This window comes from Gavia stellata, chromosome 4 (assembly GCF_030936135.1).
Source record: "Gavia stellata isolate bGavSte3 chromosome 4, bGavSte3.hap2, whole genome shotgun sequence".
Lineage (NCBI taxonomy): Eukaryota > Metazoa > Chordata > Aves > Gaviiformes > Gaviidae > Gavia > Gavia stellata.
Window position 1 is genome coordinate 39,371,099 of NC_082597.1, and position 12,459 is coordinate 39,383,557.

The following is a 12,459-nucleotide window of genomic DNA, read 5'->3' on the forward strand; positions in this document are numbered from 1 at the left end:
AGTTGTTTGCTATCAGCTGGAAAAAATCTCTTCTCAATTAGCCTCTCTGTGTCTGACTTCCTCTGGAACATCCCATCTACTATAGCTGAATCCCAATTGTAATAAACGTACTTGAACAAAAAAATACTTTGACTTTCACCATGATGGCCTGTGTTTCTGGTAGTAATAGGAAATCAGATTTATGCAGTGGCAGGCTAAGCTGGCTGAGGTACAGAAACCAGCATGGGAAGGATGATGTTAAATGATTTAAAAATAATTTAAAAAGTGTTCAAGGTTGTATAGCAGACCAGAGCAGAATCATTATGTAATTGTTCTGGGTTTTTTTTTTTTCTCTCATACACTCTCTTATTGTAAGTAAATGTATGTATGATTCCCTAAGTGGCAAGTAGCTTGGTTTAGTGTCTAATTGGAGATTGTAAGGATCTAAAAAGTTAAATCACAGCTTGAGTGGATCTGCTTACAGGGACCGCTGGCAATGCTTTACTCCACAACAGCAATCAACATAAAGACCTTACCTACCATACAGATTTCTCTATCATCTGGTTGGTCTAACATGCTTATCCAACAGAATGCTTCATGGCAACCACGTAGGCAGAACATTTTTGGAACAGATGACCTTTCACTACCCCATAACTACCTGATCCCCATTTAGTACCAAATCCAAAACCAAAATCATGAATGTAAATAAAGACCAGGTTAGAACGGTCTTTTCCCACAGTATGTGAGGACTGATAATGTGACACTGACATCTCAGAATAAAATTGTTCCTGGGAACTGCAAGATGCTCAAAAGTCACGGTCACCAAAATGATTTAGAATAGCGCTAACGTTCACATGGCAAAATATGAATCAATGTGCCAAACGTCAAACATCTGTACTTCCAACTTTTAATGTCTTAACTTCAAAGAGGAGCTACAGAGTTTTTCTGTGTGTGGTATAATATCATCACAATTCAGATGTCATAAACCATTTTCAGCTGTCACAACCGTGTCAAGACTGAGTCTATCTTCATCTGTGTTGTTCCAGCTGGCTTCCTTGAATATCCAATACAAGCCTTCAAGGAAAATGAAGTCATGCATTTCCTTCTCTAAATGTAACATCCAAATTAAGTATTCCCAAATCAATGGAGTGAATGGCGTATTTAGAAATCAGTCAGCATTGGGCCAGATCTCCTTCTGAGTGTTCCCTCACTGCAGTTCCTCTACCCATACTGACATTCCCCCATTTCTCCTCAGAACACTTGCCCCAGTCCTGACTACTCCCATCTTCTTTATTCCATCCCTACATCACATCCCACCTCAATACCACTAATCCAACACCATGCTGCCCACCTCCTTCTTACCCCATCCATCATTTTGCTGCACAGTGTTAACCTACCACCAAGCTGCTCTGGGGAATGAGACCAGTACTTATTAAGCTCTCTCTCCAACGCAGCTGCCAGACAAGTAACAGCATGAGTCTCTTCCAAAATAGCTGCTTGTACACTGTAGCTGGGTGACAGGCCGTGGTGGTGACACACAATTTCTCTCTACCGACTGAGTAAAGAGCACATGCTGTCCATCAGCTGCTGTGCAAGGCTGCCTGCAAGCTGCATGTAATAAATGCCTGTTTTAAAGAAATTTCCTTTTTTTAAATATACATAAAGGGATCAAAAAGCATTTCTTTGGGAGTTCTGCTGTACACACATGTAACTGAGAAGGATTAAGGCTATTTAACATTCTCATATTTTAATATGAACCTTAAGGAGGCTGGAACACATGGAAATTCTTCCCCAGTTCTCCTACTGCTCCGTATCATCTACACAAGCATAGACAGATCACAGGTTCAGCCTAAAAAAGTAATGAGATTGACATCAACAGTAATGAGGCACACACAAAAAAATCTCTCTAAAAGGTGCCCTTCGGCTTCCAAGACTTCTGAAAGCATTCACATCACATTTTCAAGCTGCCTGCTGCAAACCGTGACCACAACTCAGTGCGTTGGTGAACCCTTTTGATGCGGACAGCATCTAGGTTGGAGGAGAAGTTTATTTACGACTCCCTTTCAGCCGGCTCGCCCTCAAGCCCAGCCGAGCCGAGCCGAGCCGAGCCCTCAGAGACACCAACGACCACCACCTCCCACCGCGCGCCCTCCAGCCTGGCACCAAAACGAGGCTCCACATCCCAGCGGGCAACGCGCCGCGGAGGCCCTGAGGTCCCCCTAAACTACAAATCCCGACGTGCACCGCCAATAGCCTCGGTGCGACGCGGGCGCGATGCACGCTGGGAAACGTAGTCCTCGTCAGCCTTGCCCCCGTCTCCCGCCGCCGCCCGCCCCCCTCCCGCCACTCTCCAACGGCGGCCTAAACTTCCCGCGCACGCTCTGCGCCACGTACGCTCTGGCGTCACACGGCCGCGGACACCTCCCGCCCGCTCTCAGAGCCAATCAGGGGCTCCGGTAGCGCGAGGGGGCCCCTATCGACCTTTGACCCGGCGCCGAGCGCGAGCGGCTGCCCGCCCGCCTGCCCGCCCATCCCGCCGTGTCAGCCGCAGGCGCAGGAGGCGGCGCAGCGCCCGCCTGCCCCCGCTGCCCTCGCCCCTGCCGCCGGCCCCGGCTCTCCCCGCCGAGCGCCGTCCTCAGCAGCGGGCGAAGTGGAGCCGGTGAGGCCGGGAAGACGCCGCCTCCTCTTTCTCTCCTCCTCCTCTCCCTCTCCCTCCCCCTCCGCCCCTGGCCGGGTCCGTCAACATGGCGAGCGCCTCGTACCACATCTCCAACCTGCTGGAGAAAATGACATCCAGCGACAAGGACTTCAGGTGGGAGCCGCCGCCGCCGCCCCCCCCGCGCCCTCCGCCGCCCGCCCCGCCCCCGCCCCGCCGTGCCCGCCGGCCCCGCGCCCGCAGGCCCCGCGCCGCCCTGCCCCCACGCCCGCCTCCGCGCCGGCCCCGGGCCCGGCGCCGCGGCTGTCAGGGCGGCGGCAGGTGCCGGGCGGCGGCGAGGCCTGCGGGGCCGAGCAGGCCCCAGTGCAGCGAGCCCGGGCTGTGCCCTCCTCGGTGTCTCTCGGGGTGGGAGAGGGCCCCCCTCCCCGGGCCGCCCCTGGGGGCCTGGGCGCGAACCTGCTGCTACCCCGGGAAGAAAGTTCCTGGGAGGGAGCGCCTTTTCTCGCTGCCCGTGAAGGACGGGGCACGGCAGTGCCCGAAAACCTGCGGCCTCCACGCGCCGTGGGCAGAGATCCCAGGCAGCAGAGAGCAGCCGACCTGTGTGGGGCTAGGCGAGGAGGAGGTCAGCGGTTCAGTTTCCGTCGTCGCAAATGCTCAAAAGCCAAATGGACGAAGCCCTGAGCAACCTGCTGTAGCTGACTCTGCTTTGAGCAGGGCGGGTGGGCGAGATGGCCTCCCCGGCTTCCTTCCCAGCCTCAAAAGTTACGGATCCTGTCATTCTGCGAATAGGAGCAGCGGGGCCCACCCAGCACATCAGGCATGAACATTCTAAGCTCACATGCTTCCCGGATGCTGCATCTTGTAGACAGAGGAGTTTTGTGCTCCTCGCATAATTTGATACTGCCTCTAAAAGTCTGTGCATCCAGAGAGAGAAGTCCAGTTAAGCCTTATGGGGACAGGATTGGTGTATGTAATTTTGAGCTTAGGAGCTGTCACAAGAGCACTACTTTTTATTGGATCACTTGCTTGCTTTGTAATAAATTAATAGCAGATAAAATGCAAACATTTGAGTATCAGGAAATGAAATGGTATAAGCAGGCTATTAAAAACCAGCAGAGACCATACATTTACACAGCATTTCTAGCAAAGCATTAGGTTGAAAATAATTACATTTCTTTGTATTGTGTGCAACCAGAAATTCACATTTAAAGCCTTTATTTGCCAAAGAGAATACAGATAGGGAAAAGGCATAAAATACACTTGGGTTTTGTTGCTTTGCTGTGTATTACAGTGCTTAGTTTGTAGTTAAAGAACATGTTGATATCCAAACAAGTCTCCTGTTAATAAATTAAAATCTAAAGTAAAACAGAGGTGATGATTAAATAACCATTGAGTTGGATTTTGAATAATCTTGTTTGGTTTTGACATACTGTTCTGGCACTGAAAAATAGATTCAAACATTTTTTCCTCTAAATGTTACTGAAGATTTTTTTACTTACATCATGCTAATTTGTTTCTCTGATTAAATGAGCTTTCCATTTTGTGCTTATGGGGAGGATGACTTACAAAAATTCTAATGGATTTGCAACTAAATACTGATTTTGATATGTTTAAAACTTCCTGCGTAAAAGGGGGAGGTCACACCTGTCAAATGCAGTTGTAGCAAGCACTTTTTTTCCCCAGCTACATGTAGTTAAAACTTGTGTTGTAGTTGCTTTAGGAGAGCACACTTTTTAGAAATTACCTGTTCTACGAGCTTTGAACAACTTTGTAATTCCCAAATATTAAAAGTTTTTTTCTCAGCATAGATTAAAATTTGACTTTACAAACCACAAAATGAGTGATGATAGACCTTTACAAACTGGCTGTTAAGCAGTAACACATTTTATGAAACTTTGTGTATTTGCATAATGGATAAAATAGTGTTTAGTACTAATAATTGTAAGTGCATTTATTCTTAGATCATGTATATTTGAAGAGGGACACTGTAGTTAACTTGTTGATATCAGGGAGCTGAGTATAAACCACAGTTCAAGTAAACAGTTTACTGTAAAATTTAATCCTCTGTTTTTTGGATAAGCCGACTTGTCCAATGCAATTGTTTGTGGCATTTATTGTCTGGAAACTCGGACTTAAATTCTAAAATGGGCAGTAATGTAAGGTGGCAGCCACAAAGTAATGTGGCTGTGGGAAAAGTAGTGTCCTCACTGGAGGAGGACAATGACTTCTCTGAGTACAAGGTATGAGGAGCTGCTGACATGCTGCTGCTTTGCACCAGGTAAAGTTTGATGTGCCTGAGGAGGAAGCAATTGTGACTAAAGGCCACATCTAAACTACTCAAAGCCATGTTTCTAAATACCAGCTACTTTCAACTATAGTTGCCAGGCCTCCCCACACCATTGTGGGGTTTGGGTTGGGCTTTTTTTTTTTTTTTTTTTAAATGGAGGAGTCTGCCAGGAGGAGTCGTCAGTTGTAGTTGAGTGCAGAAGCTGCTAATGCGCTGAGGATGCACAAGCTCTGCTTAGTTTAGGAACTTTTCATGAGTAAGTGATGAGGGCGTGTGAACTCGTAAGGCTAGGAAATGGGAGCTATTGACCAAGGAAGTGACAGGAGGCTATTAAGAAGGTTTAAGAAGAGGAGGTAAATATAGCTGTAACATGGAGACAGTTTTTGAATGTTCTAGTACTGTGTGACTTCGTGTATATCCTTATTCCTATCCTATCTGTCCATTACCTGTACTTACCAAGTAGCTTTTTTCCTTGCTGTGCTTAAAAGCTGATGCCATTCGCGTTCATCATCTGTTTATGCGCACATCTGGTTCCTGTCAGATTACAGGCTTGCTTCAGTGGGACTGTTGGAGTGAATGAAAAATGAGTGAGGTCTTATCTTAGAAACACCTTGAGACTGTTAGACTAGAATTACTGTATTAAAAGACAGGACAAGTTGGGGTCCATTATGTGAGGGCAGGCATCTGGCATTTGTGATGCATATTAAGATTATGCAGTCTTGGCTTACATTTTCAATAAAAAAGTATCTAGCACGTCAGGCTGTATAGATAACCTTCCAAGTATGACCTGAGCTCAAGTGATGTCTGCTTGAGGCTGATGTGCCTGAAATCCAAATGTCAACCTTAACTGTTTAATTACAAACCATTTTTGTCTGGGGCTTTGAATGGGGGTTGGGATTGGTACCGAAGCCCATGGGATTTGTAATTGAGTAATACATCTGTATTACTTCTTCTGAGAAGAGAGGACGTTTACAAAAGAACAGATTGGAAAACAGAAGGAAAAGAAACAAAAGGCATAAAAGCAATATTTTTGGAAAGTAATTTCTCAGTATGTTCTTATATTGGTGGATATGACAGTGTTATTGAATGGTAAATTAATGGTTATGAAAGATTATTTTATTTGCTTGTTCTCTCAAGAATTAATCTTGGTCTCTAATGTGGCACCCAGGTTTGAGGGCTGGATAAATGTGATCGGCTGTTGTCTGGACTATAAACAAGCTAGTCCGTACAGGGGAAGAAAATTAAAAACACGTAAAACATAGCTTCGCTTTTATTTCTCCCTTCATTAATGTTTGGCTTTTGTGAATTTCATGGGAGAATGTTTGAAAAACTCTGTATTTTTCTTCTTGCTTAAAAGTTGTTTTAAAATAAACTCAGAGCAGAGATTTAATTTGTTTTTAACAAACTTGAAAATAAAAAAAGCCTGTTTTTTACAACATCAGCATAGCTAATGAAAGGTCTACTTAAAATCCGGGAAAGCGTCAATTTTTCTTTGTGGAGATCATTTGGAATATAATGTAAACAGTGGAAGTAAAATATGTAGCTGTTCTCATCAGGGAAGGATGATGACCTAACTAAAAGTTATTGTAATTTTTAAATAAAATTTTTCTCCTTTTTATTGTATAACTAAAACAAATGCTACTTGCATCACAAAACACATAACAGTAATCCAACGTTAAATGTGATTTATTTGATAACATATGGTGGAAACTGAGAATCTTGAATCCCGAGCACTGTGAATAACCCATATCCTTTTAGCAATAATTATCTAACTATCTTTTTTCAGGTTTATGGCTACTAATGACTTGATGACAGAACTACAGAAAGATTCTATCAAGCTGGATGATGACAGTGAAAGAAAGGTGGTGAAGATGATTTTGAAATTACTGGAAGATAAAAATGGTGAGGTGCAAAACTTAGCTGTCAAATGGTAGGTATTCTTTTTCTGTGGTGTAAAGAATTGTTTAATGACTGAACAACATAAAGCACTTTTAAAAAACTTAAAGGACTACTGCTATGCAAAATAATTGTGAAATTGATGTTCACAAAGAAACCCTTGTACTTGTAGGCTACGTGCCTTAATTGTAGTTTCTTACAGAACTATCTTTTGTTGACGTTGTGGATTAACATTTGGGGTTTCAGGTGACAAATAGCACATGCAGTCCTTGCTGAAAGCATATGAATGACATGCCTGTTCTTTGGTGATAATTCCTGAATGCTAAATAGATTTTTAAAAGATTATAATTCATTGGTAGTTGCCACATTGACATTTGACTCTGAGAAGGTAGATGATGTGTCGGGGAAGAATTGTAGTATCGGAGTAGTTTTCAAGCAGAGATGAAAACATAAAAAGATAAATATATGGTCTTGGTTATCAACTATGGAACTTACCTCTTCACTAACATTCAGAATATTGTGTTAATGGTTTTACATTCTTTACAGGAACTGTAAATGTTTTATGGGGTCAAGGTGCAGTTACTTGCATTTCAGAGACTTCTGTTGCTTCAATACCCTCTTTCCCTCATTTTATTTAACTTTACATGTGATGTGGCTTTAAGGAGGACCTCGCTGTTAAGAAGCTTCTAGTGTTCCTGAGAGTCTTTCTTGAGCTCAATTTTTTTCTTTTTAATATTCCATCTATGCTACTTATATTCCATGAGGCATGGATTGAAGTAAACTTGCTACACAAGAGCTTGGGACAGCTTTGAAGAGAAGTTTCACATTGTGACTAGCTGAGTTAGTTTGGTTTTTTTGTTTTTGTTTTTTTTGTTAGTTTTTGTGGGTTTTTTTTTTATGGTTGGACTTGATGATCTTACAGGTCTTTTCCACCTTAGTGATTCTGTGTTTCAGCTTGTTATTCTTTACAGTTTGCCCTATCAGACTAGCAAAGCAGAAAGTTAAAACCTGTGTGTACATCTGCTTATGTACTTAGAAAAAGTGCTTGCTTCAGCTTCTGAAATATTTTACATGATGGTGGCCAAAACCTTGCACAGAGAAACTAGTGTAGGCATAGCAAGTTTCAAGCCAAAGTTTAATATTAGCAGTATAGGAATATTATTGTCGCTACTTTTTCACTACTCTAACCAGGGTTGCAATGTTGTTAAAATGTATCTTGCCCCCACCCCCCTGCCTTTTTAAACAAACAACACAAAATGCCATGTTTCTTTTGAATTCAGACTTCTGAAATGTTAAAGTTTTCTTGTGGTACAGCTTAAGTTCTATGCCTTTGAAACAGATTGCTTGTATTCAATCAGAGGAGTGGATTATTATGAAACTTGGCCCAGGCTTAGAATTGTCTTTGTGTGAAATAGCATTTTGTGGAAAAGTTACATTGCAGCATACATGCAGTACTCAACTTTAGCATGTACATCCTAAAGTTATCCTGAAGTTTAGATTAATGCACATAGACATCGCTTATATATGACAATCTTTAATGGCAACATTAGAATTTTGGACCTAAAGTACAAGTAGTTGTTATTAAAACATTAAAGAAAGATTGCAAAGGGAAGAGAATGAGAAAATAGATGGCTGCCTACGTGCGCGTGTCCTGTTCTTTTCTTATTAACCATGCCTCTATTTTTAAAGTTTACTTTGACATACTGATAAAATTCTTGGATTTAATTAAAATGACAGGATCTATCTAAAGTTTTGGAGTCTTTTCGATAAATCCAAATAATGTTAAAGAACAGTGTTAAATTTACTGTAATGGGGCAAGAAACATGATGGAAAAGTTTTCAGGTAAATTGTGAACATTCATCTAGAATGTGTACATTCTTGAATGCATCAAGGTTTTTTTGGCAATCACAATCACTTGCAGATACACTTTGAGTACAAAAAACCCACCCTAAAAGAGTATTCTCTTCTTAAGGCAGCTTATACTCATGGTATAAGTGAGTCTAACCTGCTGCTGCTGCTGCTCTGCTGTTCTCGCCCTCCTTGTCACTTTTCTTGTACTGTTGCTTATCTGATTTTCTTGTAGACTGGTCTGGGGACTCAGTTTTCTTCTGACTTAGTGCTCTCCTGCAATCAAATGAGCATTAGTAGAAACACTAGTGGGGGTGAAGCATGGGAGAGGTTCAACACTATTAAGCTGTAGTTTTTCTAAGATGGTTCAAGCTGATCTAAAGTCTTCCATCTACTACAATACTGGGTGTAAGCCCAATTCATTGGGAATTAAATTCAGGCAGCATGTTTTTCTTGACTTCTTGGTTTTTACGTATTTTGTGTTGTCTTTTTTTACTTGTGTTTACTGTTACGGATTTGCTGGCACTTTCAGCTGAGCAAAGCATAAACTGTGTTTAGATCTCTACTAATTAAATGCTCTGGTGAACTTTAGAGACCATCAGCAGGAACTTTGATCAGACTGGTACTTGATGACCCATTTAAGTATAGATTCCCTCTCATAGAAAAAGGATTTAAGACAACCCTGTGTACCTTTGAATCTGTATTTGAGACAGATTTTTCCTTGAGGAAGGGAGGAAAGGTTTGCAGTTTGTTAGGGGAGCTTCCTCTACAGGTAGATCAATGGAAACACTGTGAATGGCAAAGGATGGATCACTCCTTTAGCAGGTAAGCATCTCTGCAGGATGATCACTCGTTCAAGCTTTGATTCTTGAGGTCACTGAACAGAGCAGATTTAAAACAACTCAGAGCAGCCTTAAAGCAGCGTTTATTTTTAGGAGAGCGTAGCAACAAGCAAGCAGTGTTCGTGGTTTTGCCTTATCTGCTGCTTGCTTTCATATTTGGGTAGGAAGGGCTCTATTGGTTAAAATGCTGATGAACTTGTTTCTTATTATCTCTTGAAAGCTCACTAGTGATTTTGTTCTTGATCCTTTCAGTTACATTACACTGGTTTTGGACAGGATAAAACATGTTGTTCTTTGGTTAGCAAAAGTCAGGTTGAGTGTTCGTGGATATTTGGGTAGCTACTGTGCAAGATGATTGTGCAGTTCATTTCTGAATAAAAATGAAAATTAATGAGCTGCCTTAGTACTCTTGGAGTAAAAGTCAGCCTGCTCTAAGCTTTGACCCTACAAAAAGAAAAGGAGGGTATTTGTCAAGCTTCTGTTATTGCAGGTAGTAGATGCAAACTAGTTCAGTAACTGCAGGTTGTTCACCTTGTTTTTCTTAAGAGCATCTAAAATTTTAAATGTATTATTGTTGTCTACATTTTTTTTGGAGTTGTTTTTTGCTTCATCTGATAGTCATAGGCTGTTTTACAGTCAGCCAATACAGAAAATGCTATTGGACATTCTTACAGCATATTCTTCATTTAAGGCTGTTAGCGTAGTCCGGCATGGTATACTGTGCATCTTATGGCAGTGGTAGTTAGATGGCCTGTAGCTCTATCCAAGCTTATGTGCATCTGGGTTAGGCAAGGGGTATGGTTTGTCTAAGCATAGGTATTGTGTTGGATGGACTGTTTGGTCTTCATTGCTGATAATGTTGTTAATGTTTTGTTGGCCCAAATTGCATGTTTTAATAGTTTCATATGTTGATTTTTAATAGTTCATTTTTAATAGTTTCATATGTTCATTCTTGCAGTTTAAGGATGAACTGCTGCTCATTTTGAGCAGTTATCTATGATTTGATATTCTGCCATATAGGTTTATACTTAGAAATTTTTGTTTCACACTGTGAAATGTTTCCTGAAACCTGTAAAAAAAACTCAAACACGCGCGCGTGCACACACACATATATATGGAAAAAAAAAGTGGGATTAAAGTAAGTACTTTCAGTGATTCCTTCCTTATGATACTGTAGTTTTTCTGCATTTATCAGTGTGACTTCTCTGGGCAGTAGTTCAATACAGGAAACCCTGCTTGACGCTGAGTGTGAGTCATTAGTGTGAACAGGATGATGCACATATTGGCTGTTGTGTGGCTGATCCGGTTCAGCAGCTTTAAAGCATTTTGGATGCTGTGGTAATGCACTGCCACACATCACACTATACTGGTTATTTGAACAATTTTTTTTTTCCATTTGTGAATTTTAGCTCTTCCCAGTAAGTAAATGTGCTTATTTGATAGCCATTAAAATATGCCAGTTTGAGACTATAATTGATTATGAGTTGGTGTCCCTCTTCCTAATAAAGGAGCTACACTATGAAAAACCTTTATATCAAATGTGTGTAACTTGAAGCAGACAGTGTGTTATAGTCGCTGTTTATTTCCATAGGCAGCTGAATGAGCTTTTGACATTAAGAGACACTGGACACGAATTATTGGTTAGTGAAAGGGAAAAGATCAAAGAGCACTTAAAACAATATCTGAAACTGCTTTCAAATGTGTAAAATACATGCTCAAGTGCAAAAGCTTTGTATTCAGAACTGATTTTATAAAAGAAGGTTATAGTTTATTTTCAATTTCTGATAAGCTTAGTTTGTAATCTGGGACTAATAATAATGTATGTAAGTGATATATACTGATTTTAAAGGCCAGAAAAACTTGAGGCAATCTTTTTTAAAATTTACTTCATAATCAGTATGTCAGCTTTATTGAACTACTGGGCTGAATAAATAGGACTGAAGACGCTAATTCAGGTAAAATCTGGTTTAACACTTTCTAGAAACTGTAATTTCAAGTGTTTGTGTGAATGACTTTGTCATTTCAGTGGTTTGGTCATCTCTAAAACATCAGCAAAAAAGTTTCCTATACTTAATTGAGATGGATCTAGTTGACCAGCCTTTGCTGTGATTATTTCAGTCACTCACAGAGTACACTTGAAAAATAAACATATTTAAATCAGAAGAATTTAGTAGTTGTTCAATGGTCAGGTTTAAAAGAAATCCTTACCATCATTTCAGGTATTTTCACTTATGGAACAACTGTTTTTGGTGGAGATCTGCTTCTGGTCTGTCAAAGTCAATGTGTAAAAGGATGGTGTCAGCTGCAGATCTCTAGGATGTGGAAGACTGTAGAGCTGCACAAGTCATTGCAAACTGCAAAAAGCAGAAGACATGACCTTTCTAGCAGTGAGAGGAGGGATGATATTGCCACCTGGAATCTCACCAACCAGATAGCAAACTTGCTCGCTACTAATCAAAAGCAAACTTTCAGGATTGCTACTCTGAAGGCTTGCCATATTTTTGAAAGGATACTGTTAGTTTTATATGAATATGCTTCCATAATTGTACATGTGCTTGTTCCTGCTTCCTGGTGCTTCTATTTACAGTACTTCTGTAATGCTGCATGCTCCAACAGATGTGAAATGGTTTCTACAGATTCTGCATTTGCACCCTTGTATACCATAGTCTGTTGACTGAAACGCACAGGGAATTTGTTTGGACTACTGTGGACAGTCATCATACCTTGGAGTTGTAATTGTTTCTGTTCTAGGTGATTTGTGCTTGTGTTGCTTGCAAAACAATTTACTATGCACCAAGGGTAGACGAGTGCAACAACACTGTGGGTAGCCACTGACTGACAGTGGTGTGTATTTGAAGAGAAACTAGTGATGTGTCAATGAAACACTCTGAAGGGAAAGCTTGGCTGAAGAGTGAAATCAAGTTGTGCAGAAAGCTGTGAGCTTTCTGAGC

General features: G+C 41.3%; 1 protein-coding gene across 2 annotated transcripts in view; it reads left to right on the forward strand.

Annotated features, from left to right (window-relative positions):
* Positions 1 to 2,709: 2,709 nt before the first annotated feature.
* The window catches only part of CAND1 (cullin associated and neddylation dissociated 1), a 29,555-nt gene continuing 19,805 nt past the window's right edge, over positions 2,710 to 12,459 (forward strand). For both annotated transcript variants that reach the window (XM_059816534.1, XM_059816535.1), the window contains exons 1-2: positions 2,710 to 2,791; positions 6,709 to 6,852. In XM_059816534.1, coding sequence (XP_059672517.1) covers positions 2,724 to 2,791; positions 6,709 to 6,852 — 212 coding nt within the window. In that variant the 5' untranslated portion in view covers positions 2,710 to 2,723. The remainder of the gene's footprint in view (positions 2,792 to 6,708; positions 6,853 to 12,459) is intronic.